The 22571-nt window shown below is 44.8% G+C and overlaps 1 protein-coding gene across 1 annotated transcript; it reads left to right on the top strand.

Annotated features, from left to right (window-relative positions):
* Positions 1-6533: 6533 nt before the first annotated feature.
* On the top strand, positions 6534-22034 carry LOC307227412 (RCC1 and BTB domain-containing protein 1-like). The gene is made up of 13 exons (XM_079996719.1): positions 6534-6618; positions 8456-8691; positions 10998-11148; positions 12706-12872; positions 13082-13240; positions 13792-13899; positions 14000-14142; positions 16418-16481; positions 17633-17759; positions 18233-18359; positions 19456-19607; positions 19956-20086; positions 20785-22034. Exons 2-13 carry the CDS (start codon positions 8566-8568, stop codon positions 20923-20925), a joined length of 1596 nt encoding a protein of 531 aa, XP_079852845.1. The 5' UTR covers positions 6534-6618; positions 8456-8565; the 3' UTR covers positions 20926-22034.
* The last annotated feature ends 537 nt before the right edge of the window (positions 22035-22571 follow it).

Below are 22571 nucleotides of genomic sequence, written 5' to 3' on the forward strand. Positions count from 1 at the left end.
CTCCCACAGCGTCAGAAAGACGCGCAGAGTGACTTCATCAAAGACCCGCCGCGTGGAAGAGCGGTGGGCGGCGGGCAGGATGGCGTCACCCGGGGTGGACCGTGAGATGGGATGCACGTCGCCGTCATGACCGTTTTCTAATTGGGCAGGAATGCTGCAGTGCTTTCCAACTGTATACCGTGGGGCGGGAGGGGAGAGACAGGCGAGGGGGGGGGGTGACAGAGGAACACACAGGGAAAGAGTTTGACTGGATGAAGTCTTTCAACGGCAATGCTTGAATTGTTCTATTTCAATTTTAAGTTACATTGCTGTCTTTTCGCTTTCAACCTGCTGTGGCAATGTAAAGGTGTTTTTACCCCCATTATCCCAATGAAGCTCTTTGAATTGAATTGAATTGAATTGAATTGAATTGAATGGAGCGAGCCCTTTGACATCACTGCTGCTGTCCTTGGTGCTGAAGCCGGATTTTGCTCGTCGACCAGGGGTTCGCTGTAGTGATGCGAGACTCGCGAACGATTCGTTCGTGGCGAACGCAGCTTTTGAGATAAAAAAATTCATGACTCGGGAGTCTGGAGTCACTCCCGACTTCCCTAGGTGAGCGAGTTAATCTTGGACTCCGAAACGGGAATTTTTTTTACTGAGGACTAAATTAAAAGCCAAGGCAGTAAAAGACCAAGGCATTAGACATCATTGATGCTGTGTGCTTTATTGAATGTGACTGATTTACACTTTGCATTCCAGCAAAATAAATAATTTTGAGGGAATCTATTCCAATGATTCTTGTGAGGATTCCATTCACAATTCAGAGACGAGTGGAATCTTTTCACTCTCGTTAATCGTGCACCGGAATTGAATTAATCTTTTTACTGTGAGTGATTCCTCCGAAAAACCGAATCTATAAAAAAAAGAATCAAACCTTTCTTGACTAGTTTGCTGAGAGCATATCAATATCCTGTTGATAGTATGCCCGTTGGCCCTTCAAAACAGTGATTCATGATTCTTTCTCATGACACATGATCTCCCTATGCATGATTTGTGTTTGAAAATAGAGCTTCATACGTGCATTGCAAAACCGCTCAAATGTGATAACTGGTCCACACCAGAAGCGTCACATCAGCGTTGCCACAACGCTTCAGATATGTTGTCATGTCAATCAATATGGAAGGTCACACCAAACGGAAGCGTCATCGTCGCGAAAGCGGCGCATTTTTTTATGCATCGGCTCTATTTTTCTGGGTGCGAAGCGCAAACTAGAGTGTAGATTCCAATAGAGGTCCATTCAAAAGATATATTTAATGAAAATATTTAATTAACAAGCCTGGTATGCATAAACACAAGTTGTCGGTGGAGGAGGCCAAGGGGACCGGGGAAGATCCCAGTTAGGACTGCCCTGCACCTGACCCTGAATACACACTACACTATGAGTGCACTCCCCCAGCTTTCTTCATTAAAGCGTCAAACCCTGGCCAATCTGTTACTAAGCTCAGGAGGTGCAACAGGCGAGAGCTACTGTGGAGCAGAAGTACAACAGTTTATTGTAGCGAGTGGGCTAGGTGGAACAGGCCCCGGAGCAGATGCCCAACATGTCATGACAAGGGCTCATCTCCTGTGTGTGTGTGTGGGGATAGGGGGTTTACCTGTTGCTCGTTAGACCAATCAACGGGCAACAGATGTACGGACACGCTGATCCTGGGACCAATTATCTAGACCCAGGGCTCGCTGCTTAAACAACGCCATCCCCACACCACATACCCCACCAAAGTGAGGCCACCCAAAGCCTACCACCCCCCACCGCCCCCCCCCCCCCCCCCCCAACATGAAAAACATAAATGCCTCGACTCTGAAACACGGTTCCCATACCTAAAGATACAGACTCTGACACAGGGTTCCTATACCTTAAAATAAATAAAACACTGGACTCTGAAACAGGGTTCCCATACCTCAAACCAACAGTTTCCAACAAAAAAGCAGAGTGTCCAGCAAAAAGACCTGGTTCCATTCCCGGTGAATTGGTTCCCCGGAACGGCACGGTCCATGGGCTTTCATCCCCCAGGCTGACGACAGATTACCCCCTCCTCCCTTCCGGAGCGTGAAGCCTCAGGCTTCTGTGCTGGCTGGTGGAGGTGTGCTTGGATGAGTGGTGTGCTTGGATGAGTGGCCTGGCTGCTGGGCTGCTGGATGGTCCTGGTATTGGCTGCTGGGTGGAGCAGATAGCCGCAGGTGGTTACCCATGGTGGTTGCTGCCGCTGCCTCTCCCCCTGTTCCCGCCGGACACTCTGGGTGCGGCCGTGCCGGAGAGTCCCTCTTCAGGTTCCATTGTGGCAGTTTTGCCTGCCACATGGCACCCAAGTTGCATTTTCAGGCCCCTTCGACACAGAGATGCGGAGGGGTTGAAAACACACATGTTTATTGTAGCAAGTGGGCTAGGTGGAACAAGCCGATGGAAAGATGTCATGACAAGGGCTCCTCTCCTGTGTGTGTGGGGTTGGGGGTTTTACCTGTTGCTTGTTGATCAGTCGTGACGAGCAACAGGTATACAGCCACACTAATCCTGGGCTCCAATTAACTAGACACAGGACAGGTGTGGTTGCTCAAACCACACCATCCCCACACCACATACAACCTTCACCTTATGCTTTTTCACCTCATGCCGAATCTCCAGCCGGACCATCGGATATGTGTGAACGTCCCCATGCATGAACTGAATCTAAACCTATGAAGCCTCCACCAAAGCCCTGGATCGAACCAGGCTTGCCTGGACTATTGTCTGTGAGGGCCCAGAGTCCGGCTTAGCCTGATGTCTACCCCCTTGTATCATTACCGGTACATGGTAGGCCCCTTCTTGACCGGGGAAGGGGTCCGGCCGACCAGCGACTCGAACTTCCTGTCCTACCTCCATCAAGGGGCAATCTCCTCGCCCAGATGCCTCTGGAGCTGTCTGCAGCCACATGGTGGCGCCACCTTGGGGAGGGAAGGGGGGTAGAGAGGGGAGAGAAGGGAAGGAGGATCTGTTGGGTCTCCAAACTACCATCTGTCACAAACACACGCCAGAAGTGACACTGGAAATTATGTGATACCTACCTTATTTTTATTAGATCCTTGATCACTGTAAAAGAAAAAAAACAAGTAAAAGCAGAATATAAATATGAAATATATCAAAAACCTAGAGAATAAAAATAAAATAGGTATGTTGTGTGTTTCTGGTTGCTGCTCTGTTCACTCTTGCTCAAATATAATTTAGAAATACAGCCAACCCATTCTCAGATTTTTCCGCAGCAACATCTTTCCCTTGCACCAACATTTCCCAACCTTGTGAAATGCTAATATTTCTGCTGCAGTGGGTTTAGAGGGCCCCTTTTGGTACATGTGGTGGGAGGGGTGGGATTAAGTGTCAGCTGTAGACGTGGCCCAGAACAGCCAATAGCAAATGAGTTAAGCTATTAATGTTCCCTGTTTCAGTGAGAAATAGTCATCGAAAGTTACATCATTTACTTTTGAGAACAGCGAAATCGCAAGGCTTCTACCATGTTTCCTGTACGCTTCCTGTAGGTTTTAGTGGACTTTGCCACAACACATAACACTATATCACAGTTGATATAGTGTTATATGATCACAGCATCATTGAAAGGCTTGATTGTTAGTTTCTGTGATGACAAAGGCTCCAGTGTAGAGCTTTGATGTCAGAGGACAATTTTTTTTTTTTTTTATACAGAAGCCATGTCACTCTACATGTCATAAGCTGCTTTCACACGTGCACTGTAAACCTGAAATTATCCAGACATTACCAGGATAAGCAAACGTCCGAATCATTTAACCCGGACATTACCCAGACTTTACCCAGCCAGCACCCTAGTACAAAGTCTAGGTAATGTCTGATTGAGCCCATGTGAACCGAGCAGGTAATTGTCCGGATCATTCACAGTGAGCGAGGGGGCGTGTCGCATGTTGATGACGTCTCTATCATGCACCAGTTATTTACCTTTGTGTGGACCTTCGTGCACAGAGCGTAGCTGCTCCGTACTCCATTCTGCTTTCTTTATTATTGCTCTCCACTCTTTCATTTATATTGCAGATACTGTATGTCCAAATACGCAGGGTATCATCGCAAAAAAAGCTTAACTGCTGATAAGTCTGTAGCCTCGTCCGCCATCTTGGGTGTGCTGTTAAACTCTGCTGGGTCATTGCATCACGTCCTGCCTCTTGCACACTCTACCCAGGCTCCGCCCATCGTCTAAACCAAGCGGGTTATTTACAGGTAGTATAAACGCGTTTGACACAGACAATCTCTGTTTTTTTGCTACATGTGTAAGGGTAAATGCGGACAATGTCCGGACCTGATTATCCAGACTTTTGGTCTTTTGGGCTGGGCCAGCCACTCTTGGGGTGGCAACCATACAAGGACTCTCACACGCTTTCATTGTTATACTTATAGGAAGATTATCCTACAAACAAAACACCTACAATTTCAGGTCATTATGATCACTTCTTTCACTTTTGAAAACTGCATGTGTCAAACAGCCATCCTAAAAATCTCTTATGAAAATGTTTAGATTCAACAAGGCATAGACCTCTCTCTCCCTCCCTCTCTTGTTCTTTCTCACACACCCAGTGCACTCATCGAATCGTCACTGCCAGTGTGAATGAATGACTGAGGCCTGGAAGATCTTTTTACAAGCTGTTTTCTAGTTGCATTGTTGTATGAGGCTCAAGGTCGCTGCGTGAGACTGTTGTAATCAGGCAGCAAAATATACACGCAATGGTAGATATACAGTAAATGGCTTTGCCCTGACATGAATTTGATGTGAAGTGATGATAGGAGTTTGTAAAATGTACAATCTATGCACAGTGTACAATTTGTATTGTAGGATGATGGAACATTTCCCGAACAGTAGTGACTCATAGTTCATCTTAATAACATAAACATCAATTACATGCAACAAAATACATAATCGTGCGTACAGGAAAATTGTGTTAGTAATGTACAGTGCAATTTCCGGTTGAAGAAGGGTTTTCTGGCGCAATCACTGGGCTCCTCCTGGCAAGAAGTGTTGAAATATTCTTGAACAATGAACCTAACCACTAACTGACAAGCTGATTGGTCCCTTGCGTGGCAAGTGAGTGGGTGAATGAGAGACATTAATTGCAGTGCCATATAAATACAGTTCATTTACCGTTTAACATAAAATAGTACTGTGTAAATCCATGTTGTGCAATTTAAAATGTGTAGAACAAATTACGGCAGGAGTGGTAAAACACTAAACGGCAAGTAACAGACATTATACACATCTGTGGGAGTCTCTGCCCACATGTAAGGGTTTTGGGAGGGAGATGGAGTCTTTCTTGCCGTGGGTTGCCGACATGGCGGGAGTTTGTATTATAAACACTGGACAAAAAGGCTCGCTGGCCAAAAGGATGACTGAAAGAGAATACTGCGTTGGGCGCAGGAGGAATGACACACCAGTCTGGCTCCTGGTCGGCTGACGAGCCCGTGCGCCGATTTCCCCTAGAAGACGGACAAACATAAAGAAAGCTCCCTGCCCCGGAGCGCCGGCGCTGATTCGAGCGACGTGGGGGCAGCTGTGCGGTCGCGGGGGAAGGCAGCCATGCTGCCGTCTGCAGACGCGGCTTAACCACGTCCCATGGTCCACCCCAACATCTCTTGTGTTCAACGAAAGAAAATAGATCCTGACACTCAGTTGTGAATATTCTGTGGTCGTCTTGATATTTGGGCTTAACAAATCCCCGACCGCGACATGTTGTGTAAGTCAGTGGTTTAAGCTGGGGGCCACTGTTCACCGACAAGGTATGTGATCGGTTCTCTGTGAGGTACACGGGTAAGAGATCTGCTCTCATATCAGGGCAAGGGCGGAGAGCCTTTAAGCTGTTTGTGGACAGATTAACAATTACAAATACGATAGCGGGCCATAGACTACTATAAACTACCAAACAAAGCCATTAAACAAAAAATGCACGCATTTGTACGCACGTACAGGTGTGCTGTGATCCACGCCCAAGTGGATAATGTAGGCCGTGATTTCGATTACACCCTTCAGACACTGATACATTCAAATTTATGGGGTCACTGTAAATTACATTGTAAACAAAGTAAAAGCACAAAAAATACTCGCACAAGATTGTATTATTGCAGTGTTTCAGCGCAGTTTTAACGCTTGCACGTTTTAACCCAGCAAATACCACAATGATGCTGTGTTAATTTTTTAGTATTTTTCCTTAACTTTTACAAGATTTTGTGTACTTTTACTTTGCAGGAAGAAACTTTCTAATCTTTGCGTTTTTATTATGTTATTGTGTTTTGCTGAGTTCAAACTCGGCGGGAGTTAAAAAGCCGCAAACACTTAAAAAGCAGCCAACGCTGCAACTGAGTGTTTCGCAAAGTTGATTCTGTGCTTTTACTTTGAAAGAAAAGAAAACAAAAAAAAACAAAAAAAAAAAAATCCACCGAGGAAAACGCCGCGTTAATGCGACGTCAACGCCGCGTGCTTTTACTTTGGAAAGTAAATGCGGAAATTAAGATGTCAGCGTCGGTCTCCGCACCGGTCGGTCGCAGCGACCGGTCCTCACCCGTTTCGGTAATGTCGAGCTCCGCGTTTAACAGAGGTAGGCACCCGCCTTGCAACGTCGTTGTTTGTGGGCCCCCGCCCCTCGTAGTTTGACTTGGCTGACAGGGAGCGCTGCTTTCGGCGTGACCTTTGACGCCGCCTCCCGCTCTGCTCCGTGCTGCTAGCTGTTTGCCGCTAGCCTGTTGGTTTAGCCGCCGAAACTTGATTGGGATACGCGGCGTGTCGTTATGTCGTGGCTCTTCGGCGTGAGGAAAACGCCGGCCCGCCAGCCGCAACCTCGGCTTGTTTGGCCTAGAGGTGGAAGACATGCGCGGCTGTGTCAAACGCGGGGGGAGAGGAAAAAAAAAAAGAAGAAATAGAAAAGCGAGGTGAAGCGATCCCCCGTCTTACTTTCCCGCTGAGGGGGTTCGGTAACGATGACCGTGTCTCTTGGTTGTTTTAGCTCGACGCTTTGGTTCAGAGTCACCGTTATTTGGGCAGAATACCATCTGAAAACTCACCCGTGCCAAAACCGACATTTTGGTTTCCAAATGATAAGTTTTTTCTGCTTTTGATCTTTTGCATCTCTCTCTCTTATAAGACCACATATTGTTTCGATATTTAATGGCGGCGACGCAATACTGTAAAAGTCGTGTAATGAACCAGCCCGGAAAGGCTCTGTCGAAGACCAAACGAACACACAACACAACTCGAAGTTACAGAAAAATAGGTGTCCTAATTTAATTAGAATGCCTGAAGTTCACAAGAGGGATACCGGGTGAATTACAGAGTCCCCATCTGCACCCAACATGGGTGATTCTCTCGACTGCCTTTTAAGAAAACCACTGCAAACTCAGACTGGAAGGGCACAGCACTCTTTAAGATTCTGCACAGCACACATGAAAGAAAGGTCGCACACAGTGCATGCAAATACACCTCAACCCTGAACTCAACCACCAAAGGGCTACACACAGTGCCCCGGTTACACACTCCAAAAAGTGGCAGTGCAGTGAGTCCCCCACCCCAGGGTCACTTGGCCCCCGACAATAACCCTCCCAGTTCTCCCTCTCTAATTATTACAACCTAGAACAAGACGGACACAACAACACGACACAAGACAGGCAAGGGTAGGGTAGGGATGCAAAGATTACACATTCACTAAACATGAGGTGTATAATAATGAGGTGAAAACTTAACTTGCCCTGCTGGCGAGACCCTCCCCCTGGGTTTGAGCTTGTGGCACCGTCCGACTCCCTGGGGAAACAATGTCGTGAGTAAACGCACATACAGTGTTCTGGTTCCGGCTGTAACAGCAATATTTAAATATCACTAATGTAACAAATTTATTTAGTTTGGGGTGTATGTTTTGCTGTTTGTTTTCCCTTTTAAAAAAAATGTTAAACAGCCGTTGCCAAAGGAGACAACTAGGGGCCACAAAATGGTTGCCAGTTGACTCAATCTAGTTCCCGAGTGCAACCGGGCAACCATTAATGTCAAGCCCTCTAAAGTTGCAAGCCCTCTCGAAAAAGGTGTGGCATCTGACTACACCCAGATCGCAAAAATCCAGTCCCAAGAGATTAACATGATTTCATGCTCATCTTGACACGCAGCAGCATGTTGGAATTCTATCTAATGGAGAAAAAGACACTGAGCTGTACTCCCAACCAACTTGGGTCTCGGTCACACCAGCATTAAGGACAGCTAGCTTTGACGAACATTATGTGACAAGAAATTGCTATAAAACTATAAATAAACTACAAATAAATACGGCACTGCCAATTTCCGGTGTGACCGGGGTCTGAAGTTTGGACTCTTAAGTGGATCTGTGGATGTACTTTTAAGTTCAGGACTCTCAATGTGTGCATCCTCCGTCTTATTTCTCATCCTGTCTGAAGTGTGAGCAGCAGCTGCGGCTCTGCTCCCCCTTCCCCCCGGCTTTCCTCATCCCCTGCCCTCGCCTCCTGCTCCACCTCCCTGCCTCCGGAGGCAACAGAGCACGGGGACCATGGCGGATGTCAGCAGGTGGCCACTGTTCACCCTGCTGAGCCCCAAGGAGGTGGCCACAATCAGGCAGGCCTGCGTCTTCGGAAGCTCTGCCAACGAGGCCATCTACATCACGCACAGCGACGAGGTGAGAGGGCCCGGGCCGGATGGGAACGCGTTTAGGGGAGGGCGGGTAATCTGTAGAATTTGTATGTCCCCTAGATATAAAGCAATAGCAATTGGCATTGTATTGCCACAATTTGATCAGTTATTAATCAGTATTAGGTGGGGGGGGGGATTGGTACCGCATAGTATCACAATATTTTTCCCCACAATATATTTTTTTGTGTCGGAAGCAGGAAAAATGGGCAAGTGTGAGGATCTGACCGACTTTAGCCGCGTTTTATCGATGAGAAAGAAGAAACAGTCTTTAATTGTCACACGACACTCCACAACACATGCTTGCACACACACACACATGCACATGCTTGATGGTGGCCGGTGAAATGGCTCCTCTGCTTTTGACCCATCGTGGCTTGTCCTTCCTCCGGGGGCACAGCCAGGAGCAGTGGGCAGCATACGTAGACGCGCCCGGGGACCTGGTGATAAGTGTCCATCGCTGGTCAGACGATGATGGGTGCATGTTTTTGGTGGGGGTCCTTACTGACGTGAGGTGGAGGAAACCCCATGTGAACACGGGGAGAACATGCAAACTCCACACAGAAAGGCTCCTATTTGGGAGATAACCCGCCGGAGCACGGTGCCAACAGCGCCCCAGGCGGGAATCGAACCCAGGACCTTCTTGCTGTGAGGCAGCAGTGCAATGCACTGCGCCACCGTGCCACGAGATAAAGTTATGTATCAACAGGCGTCTTTGTGGGGCACAGGGCGTTTCGAGAAAACCAAATACCCAGCCAGGGAGCCGTAGTACTCACCAGAATGACATGGGGCAGTCAAGGAAAAAAAAAAAAAAAAAAAAATGCATGCGTGCGTTAGCCGACACTCGACCACAGAAAGTCATTCAGTCGACCGTTCGGCATGTCTGGTGCTTGCCAAGCGAGTTACAATGAAACCGGTGTGTTCACCCTCGTAAGAGGATGTTGGAGTTTGAAGTAGGGTCCAATTTTGGCTTTGTGACCGGTGCTGATGAATCAAGATGACCACATTATCTAGAAAAGATTGAGGAAGAAAGGGAGTAATGAGTCATCTGCACTACCACCAAAGACACAAGTGAACTTTTACTTTATAATAGGGGAAATTTTGTTAGTACCTTTGTTAGTACGTAAACAAGGACCTTTAATCTCACGTGCTCCAGTACACTGTTTCCCAACCCCGCCATGCACGTTTTAGCTCCAGTATACTGTTGTACTTCTAATTCAATTAAGAATCAGGGGGGGCAGCATCCAAATAATTTACTCCATGCAACATACACATACTACTGTCCACTGTAGTTGAGTATGTGAGTCAAAAAAACTATTTATTTTTGACATACAGCGACACCGTTTCCTTTCAACACTTAAACTCTACCGCCTGCCCGCCCGCCACCGCTGTTGATTGTTGTCTTAATGAAACGGCGAGAACTGCTCTGGTAAACACAGCAGCTGTGTGTGCGTCTGCCCATAACACACGAGGACACGCATTTAATTTCTTCACTTACAAGATTCACTGGAGGTTTTTTTTTTTTTTTGTTTTTTTTAAAAAGAGGGGGTCATAGGCTTAGCTCATGACATAAATAACAGCTCTGTTCTGTGTAGGAGTGCCAGTGCCAGTAAAATCTGACGGTGAGTTTTATTCTGGTATTCAACCAGAAGATGTTTCATTGTAAAACACGCCGGAACGGTTTCATCAGTACCTTTTTATATATTTTCAGCACATTTTGATTTAACCTCTTTCAATGTGTTCATTACGCTGTGCTAATGCAGAGAACCCTGATGATTTTGTTCCTCATCATTGTGGATATGATGACCGGGCTGTTAGAGCCACCACTTGTTCATTTCACCCTGCTAGAACAGACCGATTAGTTAAACAAAACTGATCACTTCAACGTCATGACGCCTTTAAAACAAGTGACTGGCAACATTTAAGTATTACGATAACACAAATCCGAGACAAAATTTTAAATCTCCATATTAATATACTTTAGAAAAATATTGTGTCTCTCTTTTACTCTGAATTACTAATGGTGTTGAATGTTTTCATCCGGCCGATATTATTGCTTTGCTTTGTACTTAAACTGGGAAAACTGCATTTCAGATTAGATCAAGGCAGGTTAATTTGTATCGCCCTTTTCTCTCTCTCTCTCTCTCTCTCTTTCTCTCCGACACTCAACCACAGAAAGTCATTCAGTTGGTCGTTCGGCATGTCTCGTGCTTGATAAACAAGTTACAATGAAACCAGCGCGTTCACCCTCGTTAGAGGACGTTGAAGTTTGAAGTGTGTGTGGTTACCCTACAGGTGTTTGTGTTGGGGTTAAACTGCAGTAACTGCTTGGGCACAGGGGACAGCCTCAGCACCATCATTCCAAAGAAAGTGGACGTGCTGCAGGGAAAGAAGGTAACCAGCGTCAGCTACGGCAGCGGGCCCCACGTTCTGTTGGCGACTGAGAGTACGTATAAGAGGGTGTGTTAGTGATTACCTGTGTGTTAGTGAAAACTTTTTATTGTTTTTTTTGGGGGGGGGGGGTGTTTAGGCCAACCACGGTCTGACGCTGGAGATGACATAGATGATGTCAGGGAAATGTAAATATATCCTGCATGGTTGGAAATAGACACTTAGAATAGCAGATTACAATGAGATTAATAATAAATATATTGCTAATATACACTGATCAGCCACATTACAACATTAAACATTAAAACCACTGACAAGTGAAGTGAAAAACATTGCTCATCCTGTTCCAATGGCACCTGTCAACAGGGTGAGCAAGTGAACAGTCAGTCATTGAAGTTTATGTCTTGGAAGCAGGAAAAAATGGGCAAGCATAAGGATCTGAGCAACTTTGACAAGGGCCAAATTGTGATGGCTAGACGACTGGGTCAGAGCATCTCCAAAACGGCAGGTCTTGTGGGGTGTTCCTGGTAAGCAGTGGTTACTACCTACTTAAAGTGGTGAAAGAGGCTACAATGGGCACCTGAGGATCAGAACTGGACCATGGAGCAATGGAAGAAGGTGGCCTGGTCTGACAAATCACATTTTCTTTTACATCATGTGGACGGGAGGGGTTAGGGTCCAATGAAGCATCTGTGGGATGTGCTGGAACAACAAGCCAGATCCATGGGGGCCCCGCCTCGCAACTTACAGGACTTAAAGGATCTGCTGCTAACGTCTTGGTGCCAGATACCACAGGACACCCTCAGAGGTCTTGTGGAGTCCATGCCTCGTCGGGTCAGAGCTATTTTGGCGGCACGAGGGGGAGCTACATAATATTGGTGGTTATTGGCTTTAATACTGTGGCGGATCGGTGTATACAGGTACTCCTCACTTAACGACCGAGTTCCATTCCTAGGACCAGGTTGTTCAGCGAATTGTCGATAAGGGAGGACCTGTGTTATTTCACGGTTAGGGGGCGTGGCCATTGTGAATGCTAGTCTAGTGAATACTGACAGACTGTGGGAACAAGACTGACACTGTGATGTGTGATGAGATACTTGACGCTGAGACGCAGCACGCACGCCGCGGTATTGTACGCAGTGCACAATACAGACTGGTCAGAGAGCTGGTCGTAAGTCTGAAACGGTAGGTCGTTAAGTGAGGAGTACCTGTATACTAATAGACAATGACATTAAGATTATATTATATTCTTATTAATAAAGATCACATTGAAAATGCATTTATTTGTGGTTTTTTTGCGCAAAGTAAAAGGACACTTAAAGTACTTGAAAGTGCTTGAATTTCATTTTGTCATGCCAGAATGAACCCCGGAGGCCTCGTTCAAAGCATAATTGATACTCTTGAGATTTCTTTGCGTGTCCTTGCATGCCGCCCTGTCCTATCTGGAAGCATTTCAACAGAGCTGATGAATGCAGAGAAGTTTGGTTAAGATACGAACTGTCCTAATAATATTTTTTGTCAAAGATATGTACTGTAATAAGTCGACTCGGCTGATTCATTACAAGGGCGAGTGCATCACGTATTTTATTTTATTTTTTGTCCGGCCTCTCAGGCGGGGAATTGTTTGCCTGGGGCCACAATGGCTACAGCCAGCTGGGGAACGGCTTCACCAATCAGGGCATTTCCCCAGTGCTCATAACCACCAACCTGCAGAACAAGAAAGTGCGGGAGGTAGCATGCGGATCGCATCACTCCATGGCTCTCACCCAGGACGGAGAGGTGATTGCATTTCAAGTTTATAGAAAAGCCGTTGCAAAAATCAAAACATGTTTGGTCGCCACTGTCTACATAATAATCATAGTATGAGAATAACTGTGATTACAACCCCCGCACCCACCTTTCCAGTGTTTACAAAATGTCTTGAAAGTCCATTTTAGGATTTATCGATTTCTCCCCCGTGTCTGCTGGCGGCCGGCCTGCCTCTCCAGGTGTTTGCTTGGGGCTACAACAGCTGCGGGCAGGTGGGCTCCGGCTCCACGGCCAACCAGCCGAGCCCCAGGAGGGTCTCGAGCTGCCTGCAAGGGAAGATCGCGGTGGGCATCTCGTGCAGCCAGACGTCCTCCATGGCCGTGCTGGACAACGGGGAGGTGAGGGGCGGGGGCGCAGGAGACGCTGCTGAGGACACAGCGTTGTCGTTAGTTAGAGAGCTGGATAGTTTTTTGGGGGGGAATCTTAGCCAGATTCAGAGGAGGAGGCTGCCGCCAATTTCACCCTTGTATTTCCAGTACTGAGATGGCAAAGGGGTGCATGCTCACATCGTTGGCTCAATGCAAAGCTGAAGGGAGATCAACTTGGAATCAATAATATTGTAAAGTGAAATTTGTTTTAAGCTCAAAATCAAAATATATATATTTTTAATGCAACTGTATTTAAAACTGCATTCAAAACTTTCCATGAAGACTCAAGATGTATCGCTTAAATACCCCCTATTTTGAGATGTCGGAAGGTGTATTTGCCTGCATGCTAACACAGTTAGCATGCAGGTTGTACTCGACACACTGGAACGAAATTTGTATTGGCCTTCCGGTCTGAATCTGCATTTAATTTCCCCCAAACTTGTTCTTCCTTCTATTAATGCTGTTACTTCTAATACTTTCTAAAAAATACAGGGTTTTTTTAACCGTAGATTTTCTCGCAGGTGTATGGCTGGGGTTACAATGGTAATGGACAATTGGGCGTGGGCAACAACAGCAACCAGCTGACCCCCTGCCGCCTCGCCACACTGCAGGGGCTGTGTGTTCAGCAGGTCGGGCACCAACCGCACACAAGAGCATCTACAAAGACACGGTGTGTGTGTGTTGCACATCGCCTCCACTTTGCGGTATGAACTGTGTTGACGTTCGCAGTTGGTGTCCGGCTATGCCCACTGCATGGCGCTGACGGACCAGGGGCTGCTCTACACCTGGGGAGCCAACACCCACGGGCAGCTGGGGACCGGCAACAAGACCAACCACCTCAGCCCCGTGCAGGTCATGGCCGAGAAGGAGAGGTAGGAGAACGAGCTGCAATGCGAGACTCAAAATCTTGAAAATATGCAACTTGTATGTAGTGTAGAACAAAGTATCCAAGATTATTCAGCTAGCGTCACGGTCTGGTGGCACATGCCCCGCGGCATGGCATGGTCTCGAGCCGGTGGCTGGGAAATCGCAGCCCCAAAGGGCATTCCGTCGGTAATGGTCGGGTTTATTCCCCACGTTCATCGCCACATCTGCTGAATTACCAAACATTCTGGTCAAAGGCGCACTCGCCCTTGTACACACAGTGAAACGCCGGACGACGTGGCACACCGTTACCAGGAATATTTCTCTCTAATGTGCGTTCACTTTGCAACAAACTGGATGAAGTTACTAAATTACTTGAACTTTATAACTCATCACATGTGAATTGATTCTCTAACGTTAGCCAAAACATTTCAATCAACCAATTATTTATTAAAAAATTATGATAAATATATAAAATTGAAAATACACAATCGAATGGCAATTACAGCATAGAATAGTGATTTTTATTACTTTTTTTAAATATTCAGGTTCTATTCAAATTTTATTTACTGCAGCCCTAATATGCATTGAAGTCAAAATACTAAGCTGAACACAAAATCTTGATTTTTCTTCCGATATACGGAAAAACCGCATCCCCTAACACACACATACTTTTGCACAAAGAGCACTGTGATACAGCTGCCAAAAATCGAATTCAATTTAATGACATGTATGCATGTTTGGATCTACTACCGTATTTCCTTAAATAGTGACCGGGGCCTTTACTTACCTCAACTGCAGAGGGCACCAGGACTTCATTGTAGGCAGACTTATATTAGAGGCAGGCTTTTATATCTAATCCCCTCTTTTTAATACATAGGTACTCCTCACTTAACCACCGAGTTCCGTTCCTAGCACCAGGTCGTTAAGCCAATTGGTTGATAAGCGAGGACCCGTGTTATTTCACAGTAAGAGGGTGTGGCTGGTATTTATAGTGTATATACTGTATATAGTGTTATTTCATGGTAAGGGGGCATGGCCATTGTGAATGCTAGTGTAGTGAATACTGACAGACTGTGGGAACGAGACTGACACTGAGAATGGTGATGAGATGTATACAGTGTATATAGTGTTATAAGGGGGCGTGGCGATTGTGAACGCAAGTGTAGTGAATACTGACAGACTGCGGGAATGAGACTATAAACATCTCATCTCCGTTCTCAGTCATAGTGTATATAATATATACTGTATACAGTGTCTATAGAATATAAGGGTGATGTGCAATGAGATGCTTGATGCTGAGACGCGGCGGTATTGTATTGTATGCAACGTACAATACAGACTGGTCAGAGAGCTGGTCGTAAGTCCAAAACAGTCGTTAAACAGGTAGGTGGTTAAGTGAGGAGTACCTGTAGTTGGTCATATTTTAGTATGAATTTCAAATCAAACACAGCCTGAGTGTCACGCTATGCAAACACACGTATGGTGGAAAAACAAGAGCTAATAGCTACCCTGAAAGTTGCGCTTGGGGGAATACAGTGTCCTCCTCCCGCCCGTCTCATACTGCCAGAATGTTTGCTCACTTCCTGTTTCCTGATCTGGCCTCCCGCACCTCTCTGACCCGCGACCCACTTCAAGCTCTGTTCTCATCCAAGGGGAGACCACCACCAAAAATCAGTGGGGTTCATGAATCAACTTAGCTCAGATCATATATCCCAATTAATTGTAAGTGAAAAGAGTGCGCACGTCAATCGCATGGATCGATACACGATAGACTCAAATAATATCAACGTGAAATGAAAACCTTGTTTGTGGTAGGTCAGATTTGACGGCCATGATCGTAATAGTAAATAATGTTTTTGGTCTATTAAATGCCTCCATGCTCCTCGTTGATTTCAAGTCTGACAAACACGCCGCAAAACAAAGGAATCCATGAGGAGAAAAACTGTAGTGTCACATCATTTAGATCATCTCAACTATTACTACTACTACAGTGGGTCTTGCTCTGTACTCCTAATGACGTTTTTATGCCCAAGTAAGGAAAATTTACCAAGCAGTGTACGTTTCAAAAGACACATGAGGATGCAAAAAAGTAACTTGCAAATAAAATAAATTGCAATAGTCAGCTTATAATAAGTAGTTTTATTACTTTGTATTTATAGAAATATTTTACTTTGTTAAGCTCAACGTATTGCTCAGCCCTTTTTTTTTTTTTTTTTTTTTTTTAATTTTAAATAAAAATTCTCAAATAATGATTTTGCAACGCTCTCTCTTATCTGGCAGGGTTGTAGAAATCGCCGCATGCCACTCGACACACACTTCCGCCGCCAAGACCCAGAGTGGACAGGTACGGTGTCTTTGCATCCTCGCCTGCCTAGTGTTTGCTTTGACAACAGTGATGTAAAAAAAAAAAAACTCATTCCCCCTTCAAAAAAATGTTGATTTATCTGCAAGTTGGTGCTGTAATAGTAGTTTATTGCCCTCGGCTTGCACCCCTAAGCTCTTTTGATGGTAAAACGAGTGGAACAGAAGAAAGTTAATCAAAGATGTATTTCAGGAATATATATGTATAATGTCTTTAACTGTAGGCCTGTCGCGATAATTACTATATCAACCTGTCGTACAGTAAATGGACTTGACCTCATTTTTCCGACCACGATAATCGCCCGTTGTTTCCACGGGTGTGCGTTTACACAAGAATGTCACCAGCATTTTAGCCAACGTGATGCCAGGATTAACAGCAGGGTTTTCCCTACCATTATCAGACAGGCGCAGCGCCTAACCGTGTTATTCCAAGTATCAGCGTGACGAAACCGTAAACGATACCTCTGCGACAGAAGGGTCCTCTGAAATCGCCATCTCCTCCTTGTCTTTTGGCGCTTCCACAGTGACCACGATCATAGTCCCCCAGCTGAGTTTTGTCTACGCTAGAATCCACAGTGGACGCTCTGCCGCTGTGGCTCCTGCAGATGCTGCATTCAAGTCACGTGGGAATTTACGATCAAAACAGCTTGCTGCTTTCTGCTGCTCGTAACATCAATCTAATTTTTTACATCCATAACTACTCTACTTATATTTTAACTTATGGGAAATTATATTTGGAAATGGCTTTGAACAAAAGTGCCAGCTACGTAATGTAGCCAAAATGTTGTACGTTCCAAAGTTCATAAAAACACGTTATGGTGGGTATTATGGGTCACAATTCACAAATACATATAATGCAGTACATACTTTGTGCAAACAATTTTACCAATGAATGTTGGCTTTGATGCCGGCCTCCCCAAAACAATATCAATTTGATGCCGGTTTCTTTTTTGGAGTTAAAGCTCATATACTGTTTTAAAAATGTCCTTTAACATAAATCAAATCCCATGACTCATTTAATGTACAATCCTTTGGTTTGTGATCAAAATATGGTATGGAAAGCCACAGGACACAGAGTCCGGAGTTGATACCATTAATGTCAGTTGTTGTCGCCCGGCTCTCTTGTGCTCCCAGGTGTACATGTGGGGTCAGTGCCGGGGCCAGTCCATCGTTCTACCTCACCCCACCAACTTCGACTGCACTAACGACGTGTTTGCCTGCTTCGCCACGCCCCCTGTCATGTGGAGACTGCTCTCTGTGGGTCAGTAATGCTCGAATCGTATAATAAAAATAAAGAACAGAAATGTAGGGAGCGTTAGATTAATTGACGAAAATTAGTCTTTCAAAATAAAGTAACCTCTCTATATATCTATTGGCATTATATGCATTCACATTCTGTTGGAAATTGGTCATGACAATTTTTCTTTTTTTCTTTTAATAAATGTTAAAGTGTAAATCCATAAGATCAGCTGTGTTTGGTAGGTTTCACTAATATTTCAAGTTTATTCATCAAATGCACAGCAACTCTTGGATTATGACTGTACAGTGAAATTAATTAATGCAATAAATGAATGTTCAGCTCCAAGAGCTATTCTACAAAGTTACATACGTGTGTTGATAATATAAAAAGTAAGTAATGTTATTAAGGTCGTTTTTTCCACCCTGATTAAGAGATGTACACGGGCCAAAGTGAACACAGTTTCAGTTCAGCCTACTCCTTCCCTTCCATCCCAGAGCACGACGACTTCCTGACAGTGGGCCAGGCCCTTGGCAGAGAGTTCGACAGTCCCGAGACGGCCGACCTCAAGTTCAGTGTGGACGGCAAGTACATCCATGTCCATAAAACGGTGCTCAAGATCAGGTCAGTGCACTACAGTTATTGCTATGTTAAAAAATTCCAACTTTTTACCTAGTGAGATTTTTATTTATTTATTTATTTATTTATTTATTTATTTAGGCTATTTCTGGATGAATATTTCCGGTGACAAAAAATTCAGTGCATCTGTGTTCTTTGCCATTTACCTAGATATTACAATGCTGTTTGACTGCAAATCAATTCAGAAACGAGTAAAGAAGGTGATGCAATGGCCAATACTATGCGTCGTGGAGAATGGTGGCCGATGCCGATATTTAGAAACTCTCCAATTCTCTTGAGTTAGGTTTACATTTTGCCTCAAATGCGAGGTATTTCCAAACAGCACTCTTGTTGTTTTCTTCGTAAACCAAAACCAGCCACGGAGGCTCTGCACTTAGCATCTTTAATGAGCTAACAAACCAGAGCAAATGGGGCGAGTGACAAGTAGAAGACAGCACCGTGAGTGAGTGAGGGCTATGTGGGCACTGCAGCGGTATGTCTGTCAGAGGGAAGAGAGAGCTCAGCTGGTACCAGTATATCGATAGTGCAGAAAATTAGTATTGAAAGCATATTCAGAATCGACTGTATGTATCAAAAAGATAGATATTTTGGACAACGCTAGTCTGTAGACATTGTTTATCAGCCTCATGAGCGCAGGCGTCGGCCAATGCCCATTACCTCAAAATGCGCAAATATCGGCCCGATTAATCGACCACTAGCGGAGACCCCTATGCCCTGCTTAATGTTGCCCGTGGCATTTTTTCATGCATTTTTCTGCTACTTAATTTTTTCTCACATTTTTCACGGGATGTGGCGGTCATTAGAAAGTCTGAAAGAGTTTATTAAATTTTCCGAAATAAAATTTAACTTAATTTGCTTGAATTGGTCAGGAAATCATGACTTATCATCAAGCAAATACTTAAACTTGATTTTCATACATATCGTAAATTAGAAAAGGGGACAAAAGGGACAAGATTTTGAAGATTTTAACGTATTTTGGGACTCCGGGTGAATTTGAATTTCTTAAATTGTTACTACTTCCAAAGAAAATGTCTCTCAAAATCAATTACATGTAAAAAAGGTGTCCTCTGTGTGGCTGCAGGTGCGAGCACTTCCGCTCCATGTTCCAGTCCCACTGGAGCGAAGACCTGCAGGAGATCATAGAGATCGAACAGTTCTCCTATCCTGTCTACCGCTCCTTTTTGCAGTTCCTCTACACCGATACCGTGGAGCTGCCGCCAGAGGACGCTATTGGTTAGCGCGTACACACACACATACACACACACACACACACACACACACACACACACACACACACATACATAAACAAGCATCTCACAAATCAGCAAGGTGCCCTTTCTACTACCAGTGGAAAAGTCTTGGTGAGAAATGGCATGGTGGTTTGTTCACCAGTGTTCTTACCAGGTCCTTGAGGTGGTTGAATTTCGTCCTCAGAAATTGAAGCACCTCTGAGGAATACCTTGGAAATAGCCACTTTTATGCTGAAGTGCTTGAAAGGTCCTTGAAAAAAATAAAAGAGAGAAAAAAAACCCGATCATTGAAAACCTGTGATATTTCCCCACCTCTATGGCGTTCCTGCAGGGCTGCTGGACCTCGCCACCTCCTACTGCGAGAACCGCCTGAAGAGACTCTGCCAGCAAATCATCAAGAGAGGCATCACTGTGGACAACGCCTTCACCCTGCTCTCTGCAGCCGTGCGCTACGACGCGGAGGTGCACGCATGCACACACACACACACACATACACACACACGGATGGAGCAACAAAAACTGGTTGCCGACTCAAACCAAGGGGTTCATGTTAAATGCTGATGGAAACTTATAAATACTATTCGCTAAAACCATTTACTCACAGGAATGAAGCTAATTCCATTTAGTGAAACGGGCTCAGAAATTCGTCCCCGATCCTTTCGACTAACTTGTTCCTTCCGAGCATCACTTTTTTTTTTATTTTATTTTATTTTTTCCCCCCGGAGCAAGCATACCTGACCATTTTCTACAGAGAACTTTCCCTGCCATGTGACATATTTGACAAATCCAGTCTCGTTGATCCCGTCTCCAATCACTCCACTCCTCCAACTCCTAAAATGACGTCACAATTTTTTTTGTTTGTTTTTCTGAATTGTAATACCCAGCATACCTTGCGCTTTATTGTATTTTATTTAAATCTACTTTATAAAAAAAGTTGACTTCACTTCTCAATATTGCATACTACACAATGCAATAAAAGATGCATCTTATTTCTGTGGATTGTTAATTTTTTCATGCTTTCCGAGAAAAACAGTTTAGGATTGAAAGCAACAATAACTACATATAATGACTTTGAACCGGACCTAAAGTAATTGCTGTCCCCTTCTGTCTGTCTCTCTCCTGTCTGTCTCATCTGTCTCGTGGATGGTGTTTCCCTCCAGGACCTAGAGGAGTTCTGCTTCAGGTTCTGCGTCAACCACCTCACCCGCGTCACCCAGACGCGAGCGTTCTGGCAGGTGGAGGGCGCCATGCTCAAAGAGTTCATCTGCCGAGCCAGCCGCTGCGGGGCCTTCAAGAATTAGCTCAAACGCGAGATGAGCCGGTTTTTTTAGCGGTTCCGAATTCCTCGGAGGGATCCCAGCGATGGCTCCGTTTGTTCGGTGGATACAGACCTCTACGGGCATGCAAAGGACTCCCTCAGGTTTTTTACTCCCTGTGTTTCCAATGCGTGGAAGATGTATTGGAGCTACTTGACTCGCTTTAGTTCCGGCGTCCTCCCGTCCAGGCGCAAACCTGGAGGAGTTTACCCGACGGTTGTGGCCGAATTCCTGGGTCCCTGGATGCTGTGATTCCATGCCAGTTGGTTAAAGGCCAGTCGGGGCAACATTCCAGTTTTGTCTCGTATTATTTAGGTATATTATAGCATTGGTCGGTTCTTGAGATTGAAGATGACACGCGAGGTGTCGCATTAACTATAGACATGCAAGCAGCTTGTATTGTTTCCGAGAGAAGGCGATGCGAGGAAATTTAAACTTGTAGCGGCAGGATTGAAAATTAAGATCTCCCTTTCTCAACCGCCCCCTCCTTCCAAAGGGATGCAGCTGAGCCTATGAGAGCTCCTGTTAAAGTCAGTCAAGCTTCTGTTTAAACTTCCATTTCCGGCGGAGCTCTACTTTGCTGTATATTCCAACGCTGCTTACTTTATTTCAGGAGATCGAAGAAAAAAAATAACCTAAATAGATGATTAAAAAATAAATAAAATAAAAAATATGGGTGCAGGTGCCTGTAGTTTTCTCAGATACTTGGTGAGGAGTGCAGGTATGAATGACACATGGAACTGGTTTACAGTTTGTTTTTGTTTTTTTGTTTGTTTTATTTTAACTTTGATTTCAAAGAAACCGCTGTGAGAAACTGAGGCAGCGTGTTTTGTTTTGTTTTCCTCTCCTCCGTCACATAGCATAGTTAGGGTTATTTTACTTTGAGGTAACCCACTTGAACTCATGCCATGCATTTCATGGCTTTTCTAGAATTTTCTTTATTTTCATAGTTAATTATAGTTTCATTTGACTGGGCAAAATACTGAAAACATTGAAAAACAGCAATGTTATTGCTTATGAATACTATATTTATTTTTTATATTCTGTTATGCTGTATTTCTTACATTTGAAGTAAACTTGTGAAATAAAGGACATTAACTGTTTTTGCCTTTTGACTAATCGCATAATTTGGTTGAATTCAAACCTTTTATTGTTAATATCGTTTTTTGATTAAATGGTAAATCGAGTACCTACTTAGTTAAATTCCTTTTGGCCGTCTAGACTTTGAATTTGTAATTTCGAAACTAGATCGGTTCTGCAGAAGCTGTGCATGTTAATACTCGCCGCCGGCTACTGCTCTAAACGCTTGTTATATAAATAAAATTAAAAAAAAAAAAGCTTTCTTCCTTTGGAGGGAATATATTTAGTTTCATGGTGCAGTAATGGACGTTCCTAACCGCTGGAGAATATATATATGAAGATTGTGCATGGGTCTTCCTATAGGGTTGCCAGTTTCGTGGTGTTTGGCGACCTCTACGGTGTTTGATACTTTTCCTAAGTGGAGGACTCCACCTGTATGGTCGACCACCAATTGACCTTATTGGCCCCGCCCACTTCACGGTAACGTTTTTCCCCCCCAACCTCTCCTGCTACCGAACCGGCTGCTCATCGCGACACCGGTCCGAGACCGG

Source organism: Zeus faber, assembly GCF_960531495.2.
Source record: "Zeus faber genome assembly, chromosome: 2".
Taxonomy (NCBI): domain Eukaryota; kingdom Metazoa; phylum Chordata; class Actinopteri; order Zeiformes; family Zeidae; genus Zeus; species Zeus faber.